Source organism: Carcharhinus amblyrhynchos, chromosome 32 (assembly GCF_965287045.1).
Source record: "Carcharhinus amblyrhynchos chromosome 32, sCarAmb.v2.hapA, whole genome shotgun sequence".
NCBI classification, from domain to species: Eukaryota; Metazoa; Chordata; class Chondrichthyes; order Carcharhiniformes; family Carcharhinidae; genus Carcharhinus; species Carcharhinus amblyrhynchos.
In genome coordinates this window covers 19,985,690-20,008,868 of record NC_137355.1, presented here as the reverse complement: position 1 = coordinate 20,008,868, position 23,179 = coordinate 19,985,690, and the positions used below count along the sequence as shown (strand labels likewise).

The 23,179-nt window shown below is 39.7% G+C and overlaps 1 protein-coding gene across 4 annotated transcripts; it reads left to right on the top strand.

The window, feature by feature from the left end:
- The first annotated feature begins 1,823 nt into the window (after window positions 1-1,823).
- On the top strand, window positions 1,824-21,898 carry prc1b (protein regulator of cytokinesis 1b). Of its 4 annotated transcripts, none has more exons than XM_080216131.1 (15): window positions 1,824-1,945; window positions 4,116-4,248; window positions 5,081-5,203; window positions 5,323-5,559; window positions 6,119-6,289; window positions 7,647-7,796; window positions 8,610-8,757; window positions 10,249-10,385; window positions 10,627-10,722; window positions 12,494-12,640; window positions 13,122-13,232; window positions 13,827-13,931; window positions 14,274-14,385; window positions 15,468-15,513; window positions 19,081-21,898. In XM_080216131.1, exons 1-15 carry the CDS (start codon window positions 1,932-1,934, stop codon window positions 19,205-19,207), a joined length of 1,857 nt encoding a protein of 618 aa, XP_080072257.1. In that variant the 5' UTR covers window positions 1,824-1,931; the 3' UTR covers window positions 19,208-21,898. The 4 variants fall into 4 exon arrangements, with proteins under 4 accessions (XP_080072257.1, XP_080072255.1, XP_080072254.1 ...); XM_080216129.1 differs by having other exon boundaries at window positions 14,274-14,459; window positions 15,468-15,521; window positions 19,090-19,124; XM_080216128.1 differs by lacking the exon at window positions 15,468-15,513 and having other exon boundaries at window positions 14,274-14,459; window positions 19,090-21,898.
- Window positions 21,899-23,179: the final 1,281 nt, after the last annotated feature.

The following is a 23,179-nucleotide window of genomic DNA, read 5'->3' as shown; positions in this document are numbered from 1 at the left end:
ATCACAAGTTAACCTCAGAATGTGCCACCTGAAATGTTTAACTGGTAGAATTAAGGAACAAATCTGGTATTTCAACTGCTGTATTGCAGTTTTTTAAAAAAATTATTTTTCCTATTGATTATAGCAATTTGCAAAATGGTTATGCTCGCACAAGCCTGAATGTTGTAATATAACTTTACTGATTCGCAGTTCTAAGACAGTGGCACAATGATTAGCACTGCTGCCTCACAGCGTCAAGGACACGGGTTTGATTCCTGGTGTGGATCACTGTCTGTGCAGAGTCTGCACGTTCTCCCTGTGTCTGCGTGGGTTTCCTCAAGGTTCTCCAGTTTCCTCCCACAGTCCAAAAGACATGCTGGTTAAGGGTATTGGCCATGCTAAATTCTCCCTCAGTGTACCCGAACAGGTGTCGGAGTGTGACTACTGGGGGATTTTCATAGTAACTTCATTGCAGTGTTAATGTAAACCTACCTGTGATTAATAAACTTTAAAAAAACGTTTTTGTGTGTAAGCGACACAAGGACTAAGAATGGGAGTAGGCAACACAACACCCGTTACACATGTATACTGTAACCAAATTCTCTCAGCAGCAACCCAGTTCATTGATACTACTGCGGTCATTGCTACTGAAATTTCCTGTTGTGTTCCTCCAACACCAACTAGATTGTTCAACATGCGGTTCCTGTTTACAATCTCAATGTGTTGAAATGATGGATTCTACCATCTGGTACCCTTAATTTGTCCTATTTCAGCACCTTTTCATAGGTTTTAATTCTAAATTTTGCTCCTATGACTTATAAGCATAGCCTTCCTGCCTCTTTTTAACGGGCTTCTTAGTCAAATAATAATTTAGTAGGGAAAACATGGGAGGGAGGGTGTTCTTTTTTGATTCTGAAATATTGAAGGATGATTGGGTTTATTTTTATTTAGAAAGAAATAGCCTAAGCCAAAAAGCAGCAATAAAATAATTGTAATCTGATTGTGGGAAATCTCAGTATGAATGGTGGGTTGAGATTTCACACCGAAATGGCAGTGTGGTCTACTGTGCCTTTGTTAGTGTGAAGTCTGTTTCCTGATTTTAATTTTCAGCAAGAGATGAAAGGCCCTAGATAAGGGCATTATAACCATCCCCTCCAGGTTCTAAGTGAGACCTGACACCATGCAAGTTTAAAACCAACTTTTGATAAGGTTTCGAGTCCAGACAATCCTTTGTCAAAGCTGCAACGTGACTGTTTTGACAAAGGGTGGTCTGGATTCAATGTCAGCTCTTTTCTCTCCTTATAGATGCTGCCAAACCTGCTGATACTTCCCAGTATTTTCTCTTTAGCTAAGAACTATTATTCTTATTGAAACCAGAGAGTAATTTAAACACAAAATCCTAATCCTTTCCAGTTGAGTCATTGAATAGAAGTCAGCTTTGTACCCTGAGATTACGAAAATCAGGCGCAACAGCGAGGGCCGAAGGGCCTGTACTGTGCTGTAATGCTCTATGAAATTGCTGGATAAGGTATGGGTCAGTAAGGGGCGGAACAGGCTGAATGGCCTCCTGTTGTGAAAGGAAGTGAAGCGCATGCGCTGAGCGCTGTCGGTGAGGTCATCGTTGTTTTGCGCCTTGACGTCAGGGCGGCGTAACCAATGGGAGCCTCCGGCGGACTGGCGGTTGGAAAGTTTGAATCGAAAAGGGAGCAACCGTCACAACGGCCGCGCGAGGCCGGAGAGGGAGAGAGGGAGCGCACACACACTGAGAGAGACCGGGGACCGAGACACCGAGAGGGACAGCCCGGACTGGGAGAGATACCGAGAAACACAGAGAGCTCCAGACATCGAGAAGCACCGAGAGGAAAGGGTGACAGCAGCCCTGAGAGAGACAAACCCACCCGGAGAGCGGGCGGTTCTTTCCCTGGTGAACCCTCACCCCGAGAGGCTGCGGGATGGTGCGGAAAAGGTGAGAGAGGAAACCGGGGCCAGGAGAGGAGGAACGGCATAGAAACACCCCAAACCCTGCCTCCCTCCGACACTCTTCCCCTCACTCCCACCCTACACACCACCACACTACCCCCCCCCCCACACCACCCTCTCCTACCCCCCCCCCCACACCACCCTCTCCTACCCCCCCCCACACCACCCTCTCCTACCCCCCCCCCACATCACCCTCTCCTTCCCCCCCCCCACACCACCCTCTCCTACCCCCCCCCCCACACCACCCTCTCCTTCCCCCCCCCCCCACCACCCTCTCCTCCCCCCCCCCCCCCCCCACCCTCTCCTACCCCCCCCCCACCCTCTCCTACCCCCCCCCCCCCCCCCCCCCCCACACCACCCTCTCCTACCGCCCGCCCCCCCCCCAATACACACACACACACACACACACACTCCTGTAGTGGTCCCAAAATGATTTTGATCAGGTTCAGCTCACTGTTGCTACCTGTAAGCCTGGATTTACCAGAGGAGTTGGCTCTGTGAAGCAATCCAGGTAAATCTGGCGTGCAGAGCCACCTCAAACACTTTACTATCTTCACTATCACCAATGACATTTGCAGTCAATATAGACACACGTAGTGTCCCAGTTGGCAGTTTATATTCATTGGCTGCATGGTGTCTGGGGCTTGGCATTGGCATCCAAACAGCCAAGCACCATCCCGTTATATTATTTTGAAAAATAAATTGTAAAATGGACTTGAGAGAAATTTTGTTTAACTCCTGCAAAAACTTGGGTGTGTCTTCCTAGGCAGCCATTGGCGAGGTTTGAAAATTCCAGAGCAAGGATGGGATTGACTCAGTGACATTTTGTGTTGTTTTGAGATGGATCATCATTGAGTCTCCTTGTTTTGCTTTCTTTGAATTCTAAAGTCTGAAGTTTAACTAATAGAGGATGTTTTCATACGAACTTGTAAATTCTTAGTGACTTTTTGCTACTGCACAACTGGGATTTGTAGCTTAGATTTATGTACTCGATCAATAATTAGACAAGCAATTAGATTGTAAATCAAAATGTATCCAGAGCAAGCATATCTGATGCATCATATTTGTGTAATGAATATGATGCATCAGGTACGATTGTTTTGGGGTTTTCAGCAGGACACTGAGTTTGCATTCAAATGTTTCACATAGCATTAATGCTCCTTATTCAACAGATAAAACCTTTCCCCACTTGGTTTCACTCTATAGAACTGAAGCTAAGATTATATAAATATGTGATGAAATCACTGCTGCTTTTGTGCTGTCAGTGAACTGTAATTTACTCCTGTAAGTTACTCGGAAGACCATGAAGCTACTAGATGTTAGGCAGTGATTTTATTTTGCTTCCTGGCTTGTGACTCCCATTGACACAGGCATTTCACAACCTCTGCTTTCCATTCAAAACATACTGAACTTTGACACTGTCTTGCCTCAATGATCAGGGCTTCTTATCTACCTCTGTCCCTGCTGTTAACCTCAACAGCTGCCTCAGCTGTAATTCATCCAGGTTCTTCAAACCTCCAGATTCAACTGACCAGCTTTCCAGCTTCTGTAAACTTCAGTCTTCATTTTGCTGCCTGTACCAGATTCTGATTGCTGATCACTTCTTCCAATGCCTGTAAATCTTATCCTCATATCAAAATCTGTGCTTGGTTCTTCTCCTCACCATCGCTGTAACTTCCTCCAGCTCATTAGCCTCTCCCCAATTAGTATGGCTAAATAAAAGATAAAGCATTACCAAAATGAATCATTTTTACTCTTCATGCTGATCTTGCTAAAAAGTGATTTTCTACCATTCAGACTGAACTTTTGGTCCTGGTTGGGTTTATTTGACAATTGTGGCACTCCTGCATTATTCCAATTGTTTTTAATCATGAACAGTCTTCCCTCTCTCTGAGCCTGTCTCTCCCATTGACAATGTTGTCAGTGAAATAAAATGGTTTGATCTTTCAGCAATAAAGTATTTGCTTTTGACCTCGAGTCTTGCACTAAATATTTAACAGAGTGATGAATACTTTAGTTCTGTTCTAAGAGTGTGTGGTTTTCTGCTGAGATCCTTTATTGGACTTGGATTGAGATGCAGGTGAAATAAGTTTTTGACATTCATGCTGATATTTTGCTGTCACCACAGAAATGAGAAATTTCACCTCTCTTTGCAGTGATGCACTGGCCACAGAGTCAGTGACCTGTCTCAATGGAGCACTTTCCCATCTGCGGAATATCTGGGAAGAGATAGGGATTCCAGAAGATCAGCGATTGCAAAGAACTGAAGTTGTTAAAAAGCATATCAAGGCAAGCAGCAAAAATTATTTTCAGAATTACTGTCACTCTAGTGAAACATTGTAAGATTCATTGTGAGAAACTTTCATCATCTGCTCAAACCAGGCCATCTATTTTGATATTATTTCAAGTTTTGGATCTTCCTTTGTTACTCTCTTGTTTCAGAGTGACTTTTTACTGTACAATATCAGGTTACACAACGGCAAAATTATCCCCATGTAATTTAAGCTAGATGTTGTCTAATGTGTTTTCATACATTGTCCCTTTCCAAAGGCAGATTGAAAATTAGTGGGAATGGGCCAAATAAAAATTACGCTCAATCTTTAAGCTACTTTATTTGACAACAGCATGGAAATATGCAGAATAAAGTTTTAAAGTTTAATAGTCACAAGTAGGGCTTTCATTAACACTGCAATGAAATTACTGTGAAAATCCCCAAATGTTATAAAATATCACCTTGATTTAATTACAGATTCCTCCTCAATTTTTTAATTGAGTTGTACTTTTAACATTTCCTGGTCAGCTTTCTGATCTTGATCTTTCTGATCTGAATTTGAGAAGAGTGATTTATTCTCTGCTGATCTAACTTGCATCGCAGTCATCACTGGCTGGCTGACTGTTTCTTTGCCTGTCTTCTGTGATGTGTGGCTTTAAACAAAACAATCCTGTCAAAATTAATTGGACCATCATTTGTATTTGTGGTGAAACAGAGAATGTGGACAAATTCCACCATGTAAACAGTTGCCTTTGGTGCCCACAGCCTGTGGCATTTTAAAAAGCAAATGATGGCTGATTCCCAAATCTGAAACAAACCTGCTATTTATCCTCATCCATTTCCACATAGGGCTTATTGGATATGATGATTGCTGAGGAAGAAAATCTGAGACAACGGCTGAAAAAGAGTATTGACATGTGCCAGAAGGAACTGCATGCTGTATGCCAGGAACTCAACCTGGATCTATGTATGGTAAGAGAAAATGTCACCGCAAATCACCTGTTCTTGAATAGGAGGTTATGGAAAAGAGGAACAAAACTCTCCCTTTCCAACCCTCTCACTCTTACATTTCAAACTTGTGTCTGTGGCAGCCTGAAGATGAGGATTGCACAATGCTGCAACTGGAGAAAGATCTGCGAACACGGTTAGAGGTTCTCTTGAAGCAGAAGAAAGAAAGGATGCTGAAATTGAAGTGCCTTAAAGAACAAGATGAAGAGCTTTGTGATATTCTCTGTACAGCAGCTTACCCCATTGACGCTGATGCTGTTCCCAGTCTTGAACAACTTGATGCATTTCGTGAGCATATTGCTTCACTTAATATGGAAAAGGTAGAGAAATTTAAGATCTAGATGCACAGTTAACCGCAAAATACCAAGTTTGTAAAGTTGCATTCAACCAATTTACCGAGTATGTTGGAGCTGCACTTATCTGTGTAAGAGGACAATATTGCATCAAACCCTGATTTGTGTTGTGCAGATGGTGGACTGGCTTTCAGGTGTTGGAAATGAGTTACTCTCAGCAGAATTCCCAGCCTGTGACCTGTTCTTGTAGCCATAATGTTTAAATAGCTTGTCCAGTTAAGCTGCTTGTCAATGGTAATCCCTTGATGTGTTTTGCTGGGTAAGTGATTAAGTTAGGTTGATGTAGAGAACAGGCATGATCTAATTCAATGGTAGAACATATTTGAGGGGCTGAATGGCCTAACCCTTTTCCTGTGACGTGCTTCCTTTTTCTCATTAAGGTATAACATAAAATATCTGAATGTTGTACTATTTAACCCTGATGCAAGTCATTATCAGCCTATATTGTGTAACTTAAACTTGAGATTTTACTGCAGATGAGGAATCTGAACTGTTAAGTCCTCTAAAAGACCAGTTTTGTTTTTAGGAGCGCAGAAGGGCTGAGTTCGTTGAAACAAAGAAAAAAATCATTCTTTGTATGGAGGAACTTGATCAACTTCCAGATACCAGCTTTGAGAGAGATATTGTGTGTGAAGATGAGGATGCTTTCTGTCTGTCCGATGAGAACATTGTTGGTCTGAAAACACTTCTTCAACAGGTATGTAAATAACTTGGTGATGGAATTACATGTCTGTAGAACCATTTGTATCCTCTGAGCACCTGTAAAACTGTTAAGTGAAGTTTTGTATTGACAGTAATACCCACTAACTGGAGTAAAAGATAAATGAAACAGCAAGTGATGAACAATTAGCTATCCCATAAATAGAATGGCTGCTTCACTGTTCCTGAACTGTTGAAAAGAGTGGTACCAAAGTCTTATAGGTAACTGTGGGATAAATCAGCAGTTTATTCTTGGGTGTCTTTAACGGGAATAAATGTGAATTTTTTTGCTGAATTGTGTTGCTGAGTCTTTTGACCACCTGACCAGGCAGATGAAACTGAATGATAGCCATAGAAGGAAATACTAAATACGATCAAGGCCAACAAAAGGTAAATGTGGCAGCAAACTGAAACCATTTCGGTCTTGCTGTCGATTCCCACTTTGTGAATTCAGCATATTTGTTGCAAGCTGTGATTGCCTAGACGTTTGCTTTAATCTGATGTTTGTACAGTGTATATGCTTTAAATTTGAGAGATTTGTGCTGTATCTGCTCAGGCTGAAACCTTTGGAGGTAACTGTCTCTCTCAGCCATTCTATTACACTATCATGTTTTATTTATGGGATAGCTAGTTGTTCAACACTTGCTGTTTCATTTATCTTATACTCCAGTTAGTGGATATTACTGTCAATACAAAACTTCACAGAACATTTTTACAGCCTGTTAGCCAGGAGCTGTTAGCTCACTTCAGGGAAATTGAATCTAAGACTGCATTTATCAAACAACATATTTGCTAAAGCAAGCCAGCAATCATTTAATGAGTGCAAACTGTTTGAAGTGTGAGGCAGGGGTAAAACTTGCAGCCCATTGAGCCTGTTCTCTCATTCAGTACAATCTTTCTATGCAAACTCATTAATTTCCACACCCTGATTTGGTTCATTTGGTAACTTGTAGTCTGACAATCATTCAAGCTTGTTTTTAGAATTTGAGTCCAACTTTTTAGAAACCTGGGATTTGGACTTTTAAAATTTCTTTTAATGGGATGTGTGTGTGCTGTTATTGCCCATGTTTACCAGTGCATAGATTACATTTATTTTGTAGGGCTTCAGGACCTGGAGTTCAATCCAAATTTGACTAAAATTAGTGTTGCATAAACTAAAATTGGGGTAGTCTTAACCCAATACAAAATATTCCCTAATTCAGTATTCACAAGTATTGAGTTGATACAGTTGAAAGGCATTTTAAAAAGTTAAGAAACAAGTTTGTAATCTGAAAATAAGACATTGAATGTTGTAGAAATATTGACCATGTATTCTCTGTTGTAACTAAGCGCTTTTATTTCACATTGCATTCTAGTTGCAGGTGAAGAGAGCTCAGAATGAGACCAAATGCTCAGAACTGCGAGATCAAATAATTAACCTGTGGGACTGGCTGCAGATTTCCCACGAAGAGCGAGATGCTTTTTCTGTACACATGGTTGGTTCTAGAGCGAAGACTATGCAGGCAGTAAGTAGTGCCTTGTTAGCTGTTGAAATTTTGCTGAATGCAAAGCTAGAATTTGTTGAAATAATGGTACGACTGATAGCATTCTCTTATCTGTGTTCAAATGCTACAACAACTTTTAATTATAAATAACTAATCACATTAACCTTTCTGGCACTGAACTATTACAAGTGTGGAGTCTCATTCCTTTAAAATTTGAAGCTTTTAGATTTTATAATCAAATTTCTTTATTCCATCTTAGTGTCCTTTTTTTTCTGTAACTGATTTGATATTGAATCTCTTTGGTCTTTTCTGTTTAACCCTTAAATCTCACTTAAGAAGGTGCCCTGTTTCTTGCTCTTGTCCTCACTGCACTTTAAGCAACTTTATGGGTAAATTTATGTTAAAATAATGGGTTCAGAAGTAAATCTAACTAACAGTGAATACTATTAAATGCCCTGCCACAGCAAAGTTTGTTGGATTAGCATATGGATTATATGGCACTTTAACTTTAGATTTTTAGCCATTTCCATTTAGTGTTCAACACCTTGGAAAATAAATTTCAGATATACTAACTACTTGCATGTTAATATTTATAGAGTGAAAGCTCAAGCTTTCAAATCTTTTATCAGTTGTGCTGCTCCAATTAATGTGAACCGAACCCACCCCACCCAGCACCATGTCCTCACAGTTAAAATTAAGTAGATTTGCGCAAGAAAATTGATCTAGGTAACTAGTTCTATCTAATGATTGAAAAGTAGGATCTTTAGATTCCATCTGGTATTTTGTTGAGAAGCAATCTGCATTGCTGAATCAGTGATGAATGTTCTGGTCCAGTTGCAGACAGAGTTGCAGCGTCTGGAGGTACTGAAACAGCAGAACATGAAAAATGTGATTGAAGCAATCAGACAAGAGGTGGCAACGTACTGGGAGAAATGTTTCTTCAGCTCTGCACAACGACAAGCATTTGCTCCATACCATGATGGTTTGTTTCAATTTTCACTTTAAATGCTCATTTTACTTGGAATATTCAGTTTAAAGCTTAGTGGCTGTTGAACACTACTTTCCTTTTTGTTGAACACTGTATCTGCTTTGCTGTTGGTATGCTGTGTAGAACATAATGCATCTGATTGGATACGGGTACTGCAGCAGTTAGGCTGTGTTCCTTTCCCTTGTTTTATTTGTTCAATTTGAATAATTTTATGGAAGTTGCAGGAGGAGAAAGGTAATTGCAGCAAGTTGATTGGAGGATAGATGTTTCATCATAACGAGGTTTATTGCACAAACAATTATTGGCAAAATTGTCATGGGTGTAAAATTAGGTCATTCAGATCCCAACACTTGGTGAACATTTCAGCCGTCCTCTAATCATGCTATTAAGAGTGAAATATTTAACAATTGCCTCAACTTCCAACTGGAACATTGGCTGAAGTATACATCTCAATATTAGCAAGTTAATTTTGGGTTGGATGGTTGGAGAAGGGTTGTTGGGGGGGGGGGGATGTTGCAGATGGTCATCTGAAATGATAATGCAACAACTCATTCCATTCAATTACCAGTATGCTTCAAGTCAGAATAGGGCAAAGATATCTGAAACTGCAGTGTATCCAAGCTTTAGGGAAATGATGAGAGAAAAAGTCATAGAATCCCAACAATGCATCTCTTTAACCTGTGATCAGTGCTCCTTCCACACACATTGTCAGCCACTTTAGGACTTGAACAGCAGGTTAGGTGTAAAGATTCGCATTCTAATCAGTAATCTCTAAACTGTCTGTGCTTTATATGCTCTGTCTGAGGCCAGAACTCTCCATTCACCTGACGACGGGGCTAACCCGAAAGCTTGTGAGTTTACTATCAAATAAATCGGTTGGACTAAAACCTGGTGTTGTCAGACTTTTTACTGTGTTTACCCCAGTCCAATGCCAGCATATCCACATCAATTTGGCATTGCCAGTTAACCAAACCTGCACATCTTTGGAGTATGGGAGGAAACCGGACCACCCGGAGGAAACTCGCATAGACACGGGGAGAATGTGAAAACTCCACACAGTGACCCAAGGCTGGAATTGAACCTGGATTGCTGGCTCTGAGGCAGCTGTGCTAACCACTGTGTCATTGTGCTACCCCCAAAAAGAATAACTAATTTGTCTGTACTTCATTGTTACCACTAGGCAGTGGAAATGGATAACCAAAATAAGTAATTTTTTAAAAAGAGCAAAAAGAATGGTAAATATGTATGATATTAAGTTGGAGGAATGTTAGTATTCTCTTATAGTTTTGGGAATTCATGTCAGGCTAATTCCTAAATCTAATCCAGTTGTGTTGGAAGTTGAGTGGATTAAACTTTTCACAGCAATTGGGCTCGTATATTTACAATCTCCAAATTGCAACTTGAAATTCAAATTTTTATTGAAATTTAGTTTAGGTTGGTGTAACAAACTGTATTGGATTTATTTGTTTTTTTAATTCTTAAAAGAGGACTACACAGAGGACTTGCTGCAGCTGCATAACCTGGAGCTCAATCGACTAAAGCAGTATTATCAAGCACACCAGCAACTGTTTGACGGTGTCTGCAAATGGGAAGAAAATTGGAAGCTTTATCTAAGTTTTGAGGTGAGATGCTAAAATTTATATAGACTAGGACTTGGATTCTGTTACTAAGGTCATTGTGATTTAAGCAGATTTTACTGTCACTCAAACCCCTACCAATGACGGAGTTCCTGCTCAAGCAACGATATTAGAGGCTACTGTTGTTGCTCAAATCCAAGGCTACCACTTTGACTTGATCAGCTTGTTTAATCAGGTTGAAGGAAACGTCAAAAGTAAAACTATTTTTAAACTGTTCTTTTTGCAGAAGAAAGCAGCAGATCCAAACCGCTTCACCAACCGAGGGGGCAATCTATTGAAAGAGGAGAAGCAGAGAACAAAGCTCTACAAAATGCTGCCTAAAGTATGTGACGTAGTGTCTATGTCTCGAATATCATATATAAAAGCCGTGGTTTACATGAATATTCCAATAATAGCACTAGTGACACTCTGATACTCATTACCAATGTCATTGCAGTAAAATTGGCTGTCTTTATTTAAGCAGAGCGGGTGAACACTTGAGCAAAAGTATCTGCTGAATGAGACTCATTCTGATTTGAAAGGATAGTAAATGAACTCAGCAGGAATCAATACTAGCACCTAGTTTTAAAAATCTGATACAGCAAATATATAATTTAAGTCTGGTCTGTCGTTTAATTAGATTATGGAATTTCCTTTTACCTGATTTTGCATATGATCTGCAGTAGTATATCGCTTATAGGTGACACGGTGGTACAGTGGTTAGCACTGCTGCCTCTCAGTGCCAAGGACCAGGGTTTGATTTCACATCGGGTCACCTTGAGTCTGTACGTTTTGAAAGATGTGCTGGTTAAGTGCATTGACTATACTAAATACTCCCTCAGTGTACCTGAACAGGTGCTGGAGTTTGGTGACTAGGGGATTTTCACAGTGCCTTCATCAAAATGTTAATGTAAGCCAAATTGTGATGCTAATAAATAATGTTTATTTAACTTTATAATGTTATGTATTTTATGAAATTAAAGTCTACATATCATAGAATCCCTACAGTACAGTACAGAAGAAGGCCAATTGGCCCATTGAGTCTGCATCAACCACAACCCCACACGGGTCCTATTCCCACAACTCCACATATTTTACCCTGCTAATCCCCTGATGCCAACAGACAATTTATCATGGCCAATCAACCTAACCCGCACATCTTTGGACTGTGGGAGGAAATTGGAGCACCCTGAGGAAACCCACACAGACATGGGGAGATTGTGCAAATTCCACACAGTGACTCAAGCTGGGAATTGAACCCGGGACCCTGGTGCTGTGAGGCAGCAGTGCCACCCCTATCCTGAAATTTTAATTTGACTTCATGTTTACACTTCCACTGCCCTTTAGTGCTTGCTGATTTCATGCCTGACTGTTAGCTCTACTTTGTGTTATTGTCTCCTTATTCTGATACACCCTGGTAGCACAAATTGCTTTCGTTTACCTACCCTCTGAGGCCAATTTATACTTTGCAATGCATGCCCGGAACAGAATATAACGTTCCATGTGAAGTCTCTGTATAACTGAAGTCAATCTGCATATCTTCCAACCACCTTATCAAAAGCCAACATTTCATTAGTGCTTTTGTACTTGTGCAATAGCTTTGAGTTGTTTATCATAGAAACCTTACAATGCAGGGAGAGGCTATTTGGCCCATCGAGTCTGCACTGACCACAATCCCACCCCAGGCCCTACTCCCATATCCCGCTAATCCCTCTAACTTACACATCTCTGGACACTAAGGGGCAAGTTTTAGCATAGCCAATCAACCTAACCCACACAGCTTTGGACTGTGGGAGGAAACCAGAGCACCCGGAGGAAACCCATGCAGGCACCAGGAGAACGTGTAAACCACACAGTCAGTGACCCAAGCTGGGAATCGAACCCGGGTTCCTGGAGCTGTGAAGCAGCAGTGCTAACCACTGTGCTACCGTGACGCCCGTATCTAATTACTTAAATCATTTCCTGATGTCTCTTACCACTAAAATATTTCAATTTGCCTGTTTTGGAAGCAGATTACCTCATTAAAAACTCAATCACAAGCCAAATAATAACATCTCAGATGCAGGGCAATGTTTCCGTTAAATCTATAAAAAGGACTTTATGCTTTTTTTTAGCTGGAAGAAGAGTTGAAAGTTCAGATAGATGCTTGGGAGCAGGAGCATCATTCCCAGTTTCAGGTCAATGGACAAAATTTCATGGATTATGTGACAGAACAATGGGAGTTGCATAGATTGGAAAAAGAGCGAGAGAAACAAGAACGGGTGAGGTTGAACTTAACTTTGTTCTTGCTTATGCTATTAAGTAATAAATGTTTATACTTTTGGATTTTTGCCACTGTTACTTCCTAGTTAGCCTTTCAGAAGGGACAGTCCCTTCCCTTCCACAAAAAAAATCTAACTGAGATTAAGTCTGCAAAGTGCTGATGAAAAATTGAACAATATGCTAATGTAATGTGCAACTAGACCTGATATTGAATGTTGTTTTGCTTCAGGCTTCCCTTGAGAGTTTTAACGACTCTTTTTCCAAGGCGTAAGAGGCTTTTTAGTCTCCTCTGGTGGAACACCCAGTCCCCAGAGATGAAAGAATCTGTTCCCACTGAACTGGATGTTTAGGAAACAGAGTCTCATTCACTCCACTTAATCATAGCCATCATAGAATCCAAAGATGATCAGATATTGTATCAAAACCCTATGCAATGACAGTAGGTGATTGGGAGATAACAGGATATTGTCTGCACTGCAGCAACTGAAAAAGAGCAAGCTGATTGAAGAAGAAATGCTGTATGGAAGTGCCCCCAAAACTCCAAGCAAGCGACGGCTTAATACACTAAATACCCCAGGGAAATTACGGAAGGTAAGAGCATTCAAAAACTGTTATCTCGATCTTTTTAACCACACACCGGATGCATATTCACTGAGTAATAAATATAAGTTACTTCAATTTTGGAAATTATTTATTCGCACAAGCCTGCTGATTGTCATTTACTGCTTTGGTGTGGGTTACATATTAGTATCTTCCATATGAATGACTACTGGTAAAAGTTCTGTGTTTGCATCTATCTGACTCAATATATCTGTTATTGAGCCAGTAATAAGAAATTCGAATTCTGATTAAATCTACTTTGAGTCACTTATTACTTTGCATTACTCCAAAATATACACAATCATCAATTGTTAAAATCCATGCTTTGAGTGCTTCACATTGTGGCAATTGAAAATTAGGGTGTCCCTGCATATTTGTTGAGAAGTTGCAAAGCGTGGATCATATAAGAACACTGTTTGCTATCCTGTGTTGCTTCTGCTGAGCTATAAATCTAAGCTTTGGATGAGCTTTTAAATGGAAATTCTATGTTGCCACTAAAACCTAGTTTATGCTTGATGTGCTGTTATGCTTTTCGTCACAAAAACTTTGCATTAATATTTCCTCCTCTTTCTGGCTTTGTCTTAGCTAAACGGTACGTCGATCACTACCCCAAACAGCACCCTCCGCTCTGCCGTTGGCAGTAGCATGTGTTACTCACCCATCACCCGACCCCCACTGTCTGGACGCAAGGTCAGTCACCAGCCTGCATGTCTTATTTTGCTTTCTGGGTAAATATGCAGCCAGGTATCTGTTTATGACTAAGATCAGAATTAAAGGATTCAATGTCTCCAATTATTAGAATAAATTCTGAAATTTAAAAATAATTGACAACTGCAGAATTTATTTTACTGTTTGTGCCCACAATTAATCTTGACCTTGGGTTAAGACTCAGGTGATGATTTCAAATACTGACCTTTTCTTTGTCTTGCCTAGTCTTTGCTGGGAAAGGAAGGGAATCAAATATTAAAAAAATGTTTTTTAATGGTTTAATGGTATTTCCAATCTAACTCGTTCCTTTCCTGCTCTTCTTAGCCAGGGCAATCTCTGCGTACACCAGGATATTCAGCTACAAAGCCCCCACGTCTTGGTCTGATTGAAAGGAACAAAGAGAATATTTCTCACCTAAATGCAACAGCAATGAGTGGTGCGTCTGCCATCTCCACCCCACAGCATAATCTCAGCATAAATTCAGTTGCCACCACTTATTCTGAGTTTGCGGTAATTTACTTTTTTGCAGTCATCTACCAATCGCTGTGGCAGCACACAGTTGGTGTTGGAGGATAAGTTTGAGAAGTAGCATAAAGTTTTTTCCCTAGTTGATTAAAAAGGGGAATGGTAATAAAGAATTGTCCAGTCAAATTGTTTCTTTTACATATTGATTTCAGCTCATTTACATTAGTTTTCACAGCTATGAGTTGACCAGTTTGTAGGTGGGGACTGATCTGGATTTTCATCCAGTTTATGATGGATATTGTGTTGCACATTCTGTGAGTAGTGGAAATGTAGTTTCAGTGTGATTCATTATTTCCCAAAACTCCAGCTCTGTTTCTAAAGTGCAGCTTGTTTTAGTAGTATTATGCAACATAGATTAAATGTTAGATTATTTCTATGCACATTAACTGCTATTCCTTGGCATAAACCCTGCTCAACGATTTGCTAATATAATGAATCAGTTCATACCTACAGTTCTTAGGAAACCTTTAATTATTTCATTATATCTTGTCCCATTTAGTGAGAGACCGTTCCATCTCCAGAGTGCGACAAAAACTAGAGGGCACAGAGTCAAAATTATGGCCTAATGGAGTAGCAGTGATGTGAGGAAAACCCACAGGATGGTTGTAGTCTGGAATGAACTTCCTGAAAGAGCAGTAGAAGCAGGTTCTATTGAGCCTTTCAAAAGGGGATTGGATTGCTGTCTGAAAAGAAGTAACATACCAGGTTACAGAAATAAAGCAGGGTAGTGAAATAGGGTAGAATGGTCTTTCAGTGAGCCAGTGCGGACTTGTTGGGCTGAATGGACTCCTGCAGTATAAAGATTCTGAAATTTGATGGATTTATTTTAATGGTGTGGAAGCGTTTATAAGTGGTAGTGTAAAACCTGTTGTGTTTTTGGCTTATTGAGTTGAGGCACCTTGGGCAGAAGGAGTTTGAAGTGAATAATCCCTCTGCTCTCCATAACCAATTGCTGTTGGAAACTTGATAACTTATTTTATTCTGTGTTTGTAGATGGATTCAGCTCCACAGTAGGAGCCTGCACAAATATACAGCAGCACTTTGCAGGTCGGTATGGTAATCCAGCATTGAGGATTTCCAAACTTGTAATGCGAACTAGAGCCTTAAACCCATTAACTACATAGCCCTGTTTTCATAGCTGTAGTTTCAAAGTGCTCTTGTACATGTTCGCTGTGATTAGAAAAAGTTTATCAAAGTGGGTTCACATTCTTCACAAGCTGAGGGTCAAGTCTCCTTCACCTGAAACACTTTCTGCAACTAGAGGTGGTCGTGCACTGAGACTAACACACGAGCATCCTGTGTACAATTACTTCTCTAACAGCTAGTCTGGATGTTGCATTGCCAAACTTTGTCAATGTAAAAATGAGCAGGAAATGGCAAGTGTTTTTGTCCATTACCTATTAATTCTCAGACCTCGTTTCCTATATAATTCACTCAACTCCCAACTAGGACAGTTGAAGATTAGATTAGAGTTCCTAGTTCCTGACTGTGTGCTGCCATTTTGTTGTGTATGCTGATTTTTTTTTTAAAGGCATGCTTGCATGAAAGCTGATTTATTTGTGTTGTTTGGCTGTCCACCTGCTTCATTACTGTCAATTTAGCATCCTTACCCTCTGGCTATCTTTTTACCCTAATGCTTTCAAGACTACAGGAGTAACTACCCAGCAGTACTTTACCCACCCCCTTTTTTGGGATCTCTGATGTGTGCTTCCTATAATGGAACAACAAAGTGTTTGACCTTTTGCTTAGCATTAAAATGCTAACTATTGTACAATATTGATGGAGATGAAGATGGGCATACACCATTGTGCCACCACCGTACATGGGTTGGTTAGCACTGCTGCCTCACAGCAGCAGGGACCTGGGTTCGATTCCCAACTTGGGTCACTGTCTGTATGGAGTCTGCATGTTCTCCCTGTGTCTGCGTGGGTTTCTTCTGGGTGCTCCGGTACCTCCCCCCTCCACCCCCCAAGACATGCTGATTAGATGCATTGACCATGCTAAATCCTCCCTCAGTGTACCTGGACAGGTGCCAGAGTGTAGCGACAAGGGAATTCTCACAGTAACTTCATTGCAGTGTCAATGTAAGCCTACTTGTGACAAATAAATAAACTTTTACTTTAATGTTCAAATTTTGTATGCTTCATATAGCAAATACTGTCTATCTTCACAAATTCTAATCAAATTTTGTACCTGTGCTACTTTTGGGAAAGGGTCACTTGAGGTACGAATATAGCTGATACCCTTTTTCTATCTACATACTTGGATTTATTTCCTTTTGATGGCAATGTTCTGTTTCGTATGCCAACTGAACTTCGTGTAATGAACCTGGGTGATTTGTGATGATAGGTAGCTGACCTGTTTTTGCGACCCATGTGTTCTGACTGGAGGCAAAAGACGGTCAAGAATCACTTTTGCTCTGTTTCTATTTAGTGTTTCCCTTCACTTCAATTGATTAGTGTAGCATGTGGAATATTGTAACTGCACACTAACCAATCCCTTTAATGGGTTTGTTCTCTTTGTTTTGCCTGCCTGAGATGTCTTTCGTTTTCATTCTGTGTATTAGCATGTTCTGAGTCAGCAAAAAATTTGGTTTAGTTTTCATTCGACTAAATCAGCATTTCAAATCTGGTATTTTCCAAGGTAGGTATATTGGGGCAGTAGTAATACTCTATTCTCAAGAAACACTGCTCCCAGGGATTGGTAGATGGCACTGCTTTAATGGTTAGTCTGGATTCTTTGTTGTAGTATTTGGGTAAATTGTGCACCTGCAAAAACTGCAGTTTCTCCACTGTTTTTCCAACTTTGCTTCTCAATTTCATTTTTGCCTTTTCACTAATGCAATGTCAATCCAATATATCAAATAGTTTGAGCTACAAGAAATGATTGGAGAACTGAAGAATTAGTGTTTAAAATATCGCTAAAGCGTCTAGCCGTTTCTTAGGTAATTTGATTGCTTCAGTTGTTTGGGGCAGTGAATCACTATTACATCACTCCAAAAATTTAGGAGTCAACTGATCTCAGTCAGGGTATGACAGTAGCGCTGCTGTATTGGTTGCAATGTTTGGGAAGGAGAGGCAAAATCAGCCTGGATCCTACACTTGAGCATGAGGTTATTCAGCCCCTCGAGTCTGTTCCACCATAATAGATAAACTATAATCTAAAATCTCAATTCCATTTACCTGTGTTCCAGAGAATTCTAGATTTCCATTACTCATTCCTGATTTCATTCCTGAAAACAAAACTTATGCTCTTAGTTCTAAATTACTCTCCCGAGGAGATTGTGTTTTTGTATATTTTCTATCAAAACCTTCAATTTTTTAAGCACCTGAATCAGATTAGTCCCCCATCATTTTGTCTCAAAGGTACAAATTTAAGTTTTGGTAACCAGTCCTCTTAATTTAATCCCTGATATAATTCTGGTGAATCTGGATCTGTCCTGTTACCCCTGAGCAACCTGATCCTGCGGGTCATTTCAGAGGCGGTATTGGGTTAAAGAAGTGGAGGTTGTACCAGAGTTAGAATTGAAGTCTATTTTGTTTCCCCAGTCAAATTTTAGTTAAATTTGGAGTTTACAACATTGGGTTCATAGCTTTATGTTATGACTAATTGATTAAATTTAACCATACAGTAATCCTGTTTGTTATTGTCTAGTATAAATGGTGATATCACCAAGACTCTTCAATAGTGGTGTAATTAAGGTTTTGAGCATTTTTCTTTACTATAAAATTATCTGATATGTCATTCACCTATTGGTGTTTCAATATATCTAGCTTTTTGCTTCAATCTGATGCATTTCACTGTATTTTAATGTCCTGCAATATTAGGAGTATTGTTACTAAACATCATAATGTTGTAACTTGGTTGCGAGAGCATCTGAGAACACTTTGCTTGCAGTGCAGATTAGGTTCAAAGTTTTACCTAAAGGCTTGAGTTGTGGCATTCGCTGCTTTCCTGATGAAAAAATATTGATATTGTACACCTCCACTTCTCATTTGCCAGTTTTCATTTTAGAAACCCCTCTCATACATGACATGAGTTCTATCAATGATTCCCTACTGAAATGCTGGAATCATGGAAAGGTTTTTTTTTTTGAGAAAGTGCTTGCTGAAGGCATATCTTTAGAAGAATGAGGGGAGATCTCATTGAGACGTATAAGATGATGAATGGGATGGATAGGATAGAGGTGGAGAGACTCTTCCCGCTCAAAAAAGACAGTAGGACTAGGGGGCACAGCCTCAAGATAAAGGGGAGGCCGTTTAGAACGGAGTTGAGGAGGAACTTCTTCACTCAAAGGGTGGTGAATCTCTGGAATTCTCTGCCCATTGAAGTGGTGGAGGCTGCCTCGCTAAATATTTTTAAGAAGCGGGTTGATGGGTTCTTGATAAGAGAGGGGATTAAGGGTTATGGGGAGAGGGCGGGAAAGTGGAACTGAGCCACGACAGATCAGCCATGATCTTATTGAATGGCGGGGCAGGCTCGAAGGGCTAGATGGCCGACTCCTGCTCCTATTTCTTATGTTCTTATCTTTGAAATTTGCCTGAGATGATGTGTCCTTTTAATGTATTTTGTTAATTTAATCCGTCAAGCTCATGTGTTTGCTTTCCTTTTTCAGCGAGAACTTTCAAAAGCTTCCAAATTTGATTGTCGATCACGAATTCTCAACTCGACAACCACCAACATTCCCAGCTGAGCCAGCAGCAAGAAATGGGTGGAAAACTAGACTGCTTTGAAATGAAAGAATGCACCTGCACAAAATGAAGTCTGTGTATACTGTATACATGTTGTAATAGAGCTGGCATGTTAGGAAATATATTACTTCAAACTGTAAAAGGCCGATTATGTGAACAATGCTACAGATGAACACAAGTGAAAATGGAAAGCTTTACTTTTACTGTGCAGCCTGAGTCATTGTCAAAGTGGGGAATTAGTCAATATGGACACTATTTTTAGATGTGTTTTTAATATAAAGAATTTCAAATGGATGTTCCCATTCAATAGCCCTAATGTTGAAATTAATTATAAAATACTAGAATTCCTGCTGCTTCCAGAAGTCACCTTCTGGTAAGCTCTTGGGAACAGAGGACAGAGAAGAATAAATGATCCAAAATTTCCAGGGCTGAGCTACAAAAATATTTGATCCACGGAACTATCTTGTCCAAGTTCAATTTTAAGTATTGTAATTTTTCAGCTGTAATTTATACCAATGCTTTTTAAAATCGCAATGATCAATTTTTGATCATAGATCATTCTAATCCAGTTATCTTCCAACTTCAGAGGAGTCTGACATAATTCCCTGGTTCATTCTAAATGAGAAAAACCCAAACCCTTCACTCTGGTGCTACTCAATGTTTTCCTAATTTAGTGTGTTTGTGTGGGGGTGCCAAATTTAATGAAATTTAGGAAAGCAATCTCCACACAGCCTGTAACTGTACTATATTTAACCTTCTCTTGCATTATTTAATAGAGATGAAACTACATCAGTGTAATTGACTGTGCCAACTAAATAATTGTGAATTAAATTATATATTTTTTTCATTTGGCAAGTGAAGATCTTAACATTAATTCAAATTAGACCTTGCATTTTTATTCTATGTTGACATCTAATTGGCTGTATATTTCATGGCCTATTCCATGTTCACTCTGGTTGCTTTTTCACATAATCATATGGTTTTTATGATTTTGTATTGTACCTAGTTTAAATATTTTCTGCACACAAATTGTGTAAATATTCTTTTATTAAGCTAATCATGGAAATTTGCACCTTTTTGCATTTTCATTTATTTATATGTTGGCCTTTTCTCTTGTGTAGTTATTTACCAATATGCTGTACAATAGTGCTGAGAGGGGCCTTTAAACACTAACCATAATTTCATAGTGTGCTGCAGAGTTTGTTTAGGTAGTTGCTCCCACACAGTCCTCTCTGGAATTGCATCATTTTATCTGCTATTTGTGAAGATTCTTGTTTTTGGTACATGTTACATAGTCTTCCTATGTCTGCCTGAATTGGTTCATGGCTTTAGTACTGCATTTATTCAATCTTGGAGTGACAAATTTTCAATCCTAGAGCAGGTGTTAAATTTTATTTAGGTTAAAAGGGAAGGAGAGCCTAGGTGGAGTTCTATGTTGTTTCGTTTGCATAATCTCTCGTTTTTTGAAAACAGTATGTAAAATCATTTATCCCTGTTCTGACTTCTGTGAAGCCCTATCACATTAGCTCTGAACAAATTGTGCGTCGATTGCCATATAGATATCACAATTTTAGACTTGCCACCGAGCTGATCTAAAGTTGGACAGTGCTGCAAAGCACCATATTTTCTGCTCTGGACCTGTGAAGCTGAGTGCTGGACAACTGGGTGGAGAACCCTGGCCCTTGAGGCCAAAATCAGGCTTTTTTAAAAAAATGCATGAGATTCTTAATGTATGATATTTGGCAGTTGACGTGTGCACTACAAATTAGGGTGTTAAAAATTCATATTTATATTGAATTCCAAATTTTCTTGCCATCCCATTCACAACTCGGGTCACAATCATTGTTGGATGTTGACCACTCCATTTTTTTGTCATCTAATTGTGTAATCTAATTTGAAATTATGTAGCAGGTCCATCAGCAGAAGCTGTTGTTAAAAGGCCTACATCTGGAATGTTCACTGGTCCATCCTCTTCAGATGCTGATGGTGTTAGTGGTTGATGGTCTTATTCTGTTACGCTCATATTTCACTTTGCTAGCACAAATTCTAAAAAATTGGGAGCTTTGAAAACAATATAAAAGAATATTTTGAATTACTACTCTTTTCACTTTCCCTTCCCATCGGATTATTTATTCTAATTTATCAAAAGCTTGTTCTGTACCCGTTCATGAACAAAATCACAGGGCCGTGATAATTTAAATCATTTTGTTTTGAATAGAGCTGCCTGCCATGGGAGGAATGCATAGGCAATACGGACAAACAAAATAGTGCAACATTTGGGTTGCAATATCTCTGCAAAACTCTGTTTTAATTCAAAGTCTATTGATCTAAATTGTTCCTGCTAGCACTTTTGGGTACTGTTTTCATTTTAAAAGATTGTAAGTATCTTTTTGTAAAATCTATAAACATTCAAAATGTTAAGGAGTTGGCAGGATACCGGGTTCAGGTACTGATCTGTGCTGAATTTGTCAATTTCAGCCAAAGGGATGGTGGTAATGAAGTCACACGGGACTATCCAGTAACAGAATAATGGCAGGATTTCACCTCACCACATTATTATGCATCATAGCCTGGACCATTGAAGGGTTTCAGGTACATGGAGCTGTAAGAGCAAGTGGGAGAAATATTTTTGGTTGACTAAAAAAGCTACAAATGTTAGCATTGAACACAAATATGTCAGAATTCTGGCCATTGGTTTTGAGCATATCTTTAAACTGTACAGTGCTATGTAATAAACCATTACAATTGCAACTCCTTTGGTTTGCATGTCCACTAATTAAGTGTGCAATTTATCTTCTGTTTCCTCCCCGAGCAGTGAATCAGCCATTGCTGCTTTGTTATCCAATTTATAATCATGTTCAGTCTTTGTAATAGTGTTAATTATGAGTAATTGGATTTGAGGTCTTTGAGGATTGCATGTACTAGAATATTGGAACAGTACCAGGCTCACTGCATTGCTGGCTATAGCGGTCAGGTTGGAAATCTGCTGTGTGCTTGCATTGAAATATTCCAGAAACCTACCCTGCTGCAATGTGAATTACACTTTGTATTTATGATCATGATTCTGCTCTGAGGTTGGAAGAACTAACTTTTCATCATTAATTCATAATTGTCAGGGAAGTATGTGTTTCACTGCCTGTGATTAGTGTGTGTATTCTTACCCTGTGATTATCCTAATTTACATCATTCAACAGCAAGCTGTTTGTGAATTTAAAATTAAGGAAGGTTATTTATTATCTCTCCCTTGTCCCAGAGGTTTAAAAACATGAAGCATCAGTCATTTAACTCACATGTTAGACAGATGGAGGTGAAACAGTACTACTATAATGTGATTGCCTCAGTCTTTTTCATAACAGGCCTGCAAGTTTCTTAAATGAGTTGATGGTTTGGTTGAAGTGAATGACTTATAAAGCACAGGATTTTTGATAGGCTGCAAAGCTTCCTGTTGAATTTTCAGCAACTTGGTTCTCAGGTGAACGTTTGGAACAAGTTGGGAAGAGCCTTTCCACTTTCAAGGTATTGCTGTTTATTACTTAGCTTGTTAAATGTCTTTCAGCTGGTGGATGGATTCCAGTGAAATCTGCCTGTAGTGCAGCTTCCTATTTTAAAAGCAGGCAATAAACATGGCTGTTGCACCATGTGACCTATTACAAGTCCAAAGGCAGCAAAGGTTAGCATACAGCACCAGGGCTCTGGGTTCAATTCTGGCCTTTGGTGACTATGTATGGAGTTTGCACGTTTTCCCCGTGTCCCTATGGGTTTCCTCCAGATGCTATGGTTTCCACTCGCACTGCAAAGATGTGCAGTTTAGATGGATTAGCCATGGTAAATGCGCTGGGAAAGGGCGGGAGGATGGGAAGGCTGGGGTGAGATGTTCTTTCAGAATCAGTGCTTGATGGGCCGAATGGCCTTTGCAGTGTGGGGATTCTATGATTTCAAAGTACTGTTCCAAAATGTGGGTGGCCAGATTGATTATACGTCATGTGATGACTCAGCTTGAGAGTTTGAGCAGCT

Coding starts and splice junctions, on each gene's coding strand:
- prc1b (XM_080216131.1), top strand. Junction 4,249..5,080: donor TTGTTAAAAAGCATATCAAG/GCAAGCAGCAAA, acceptor ATTTCCACATAG/GGCTTATTGGATATGATGAT. Junction 10,723..12,493: donor TCTACAAAATGCTGCCTAAA/GTATGTGACGTA, acceptor GCTTTTTTTTAG/CTGGAAGAAGAGTTGAAAGT.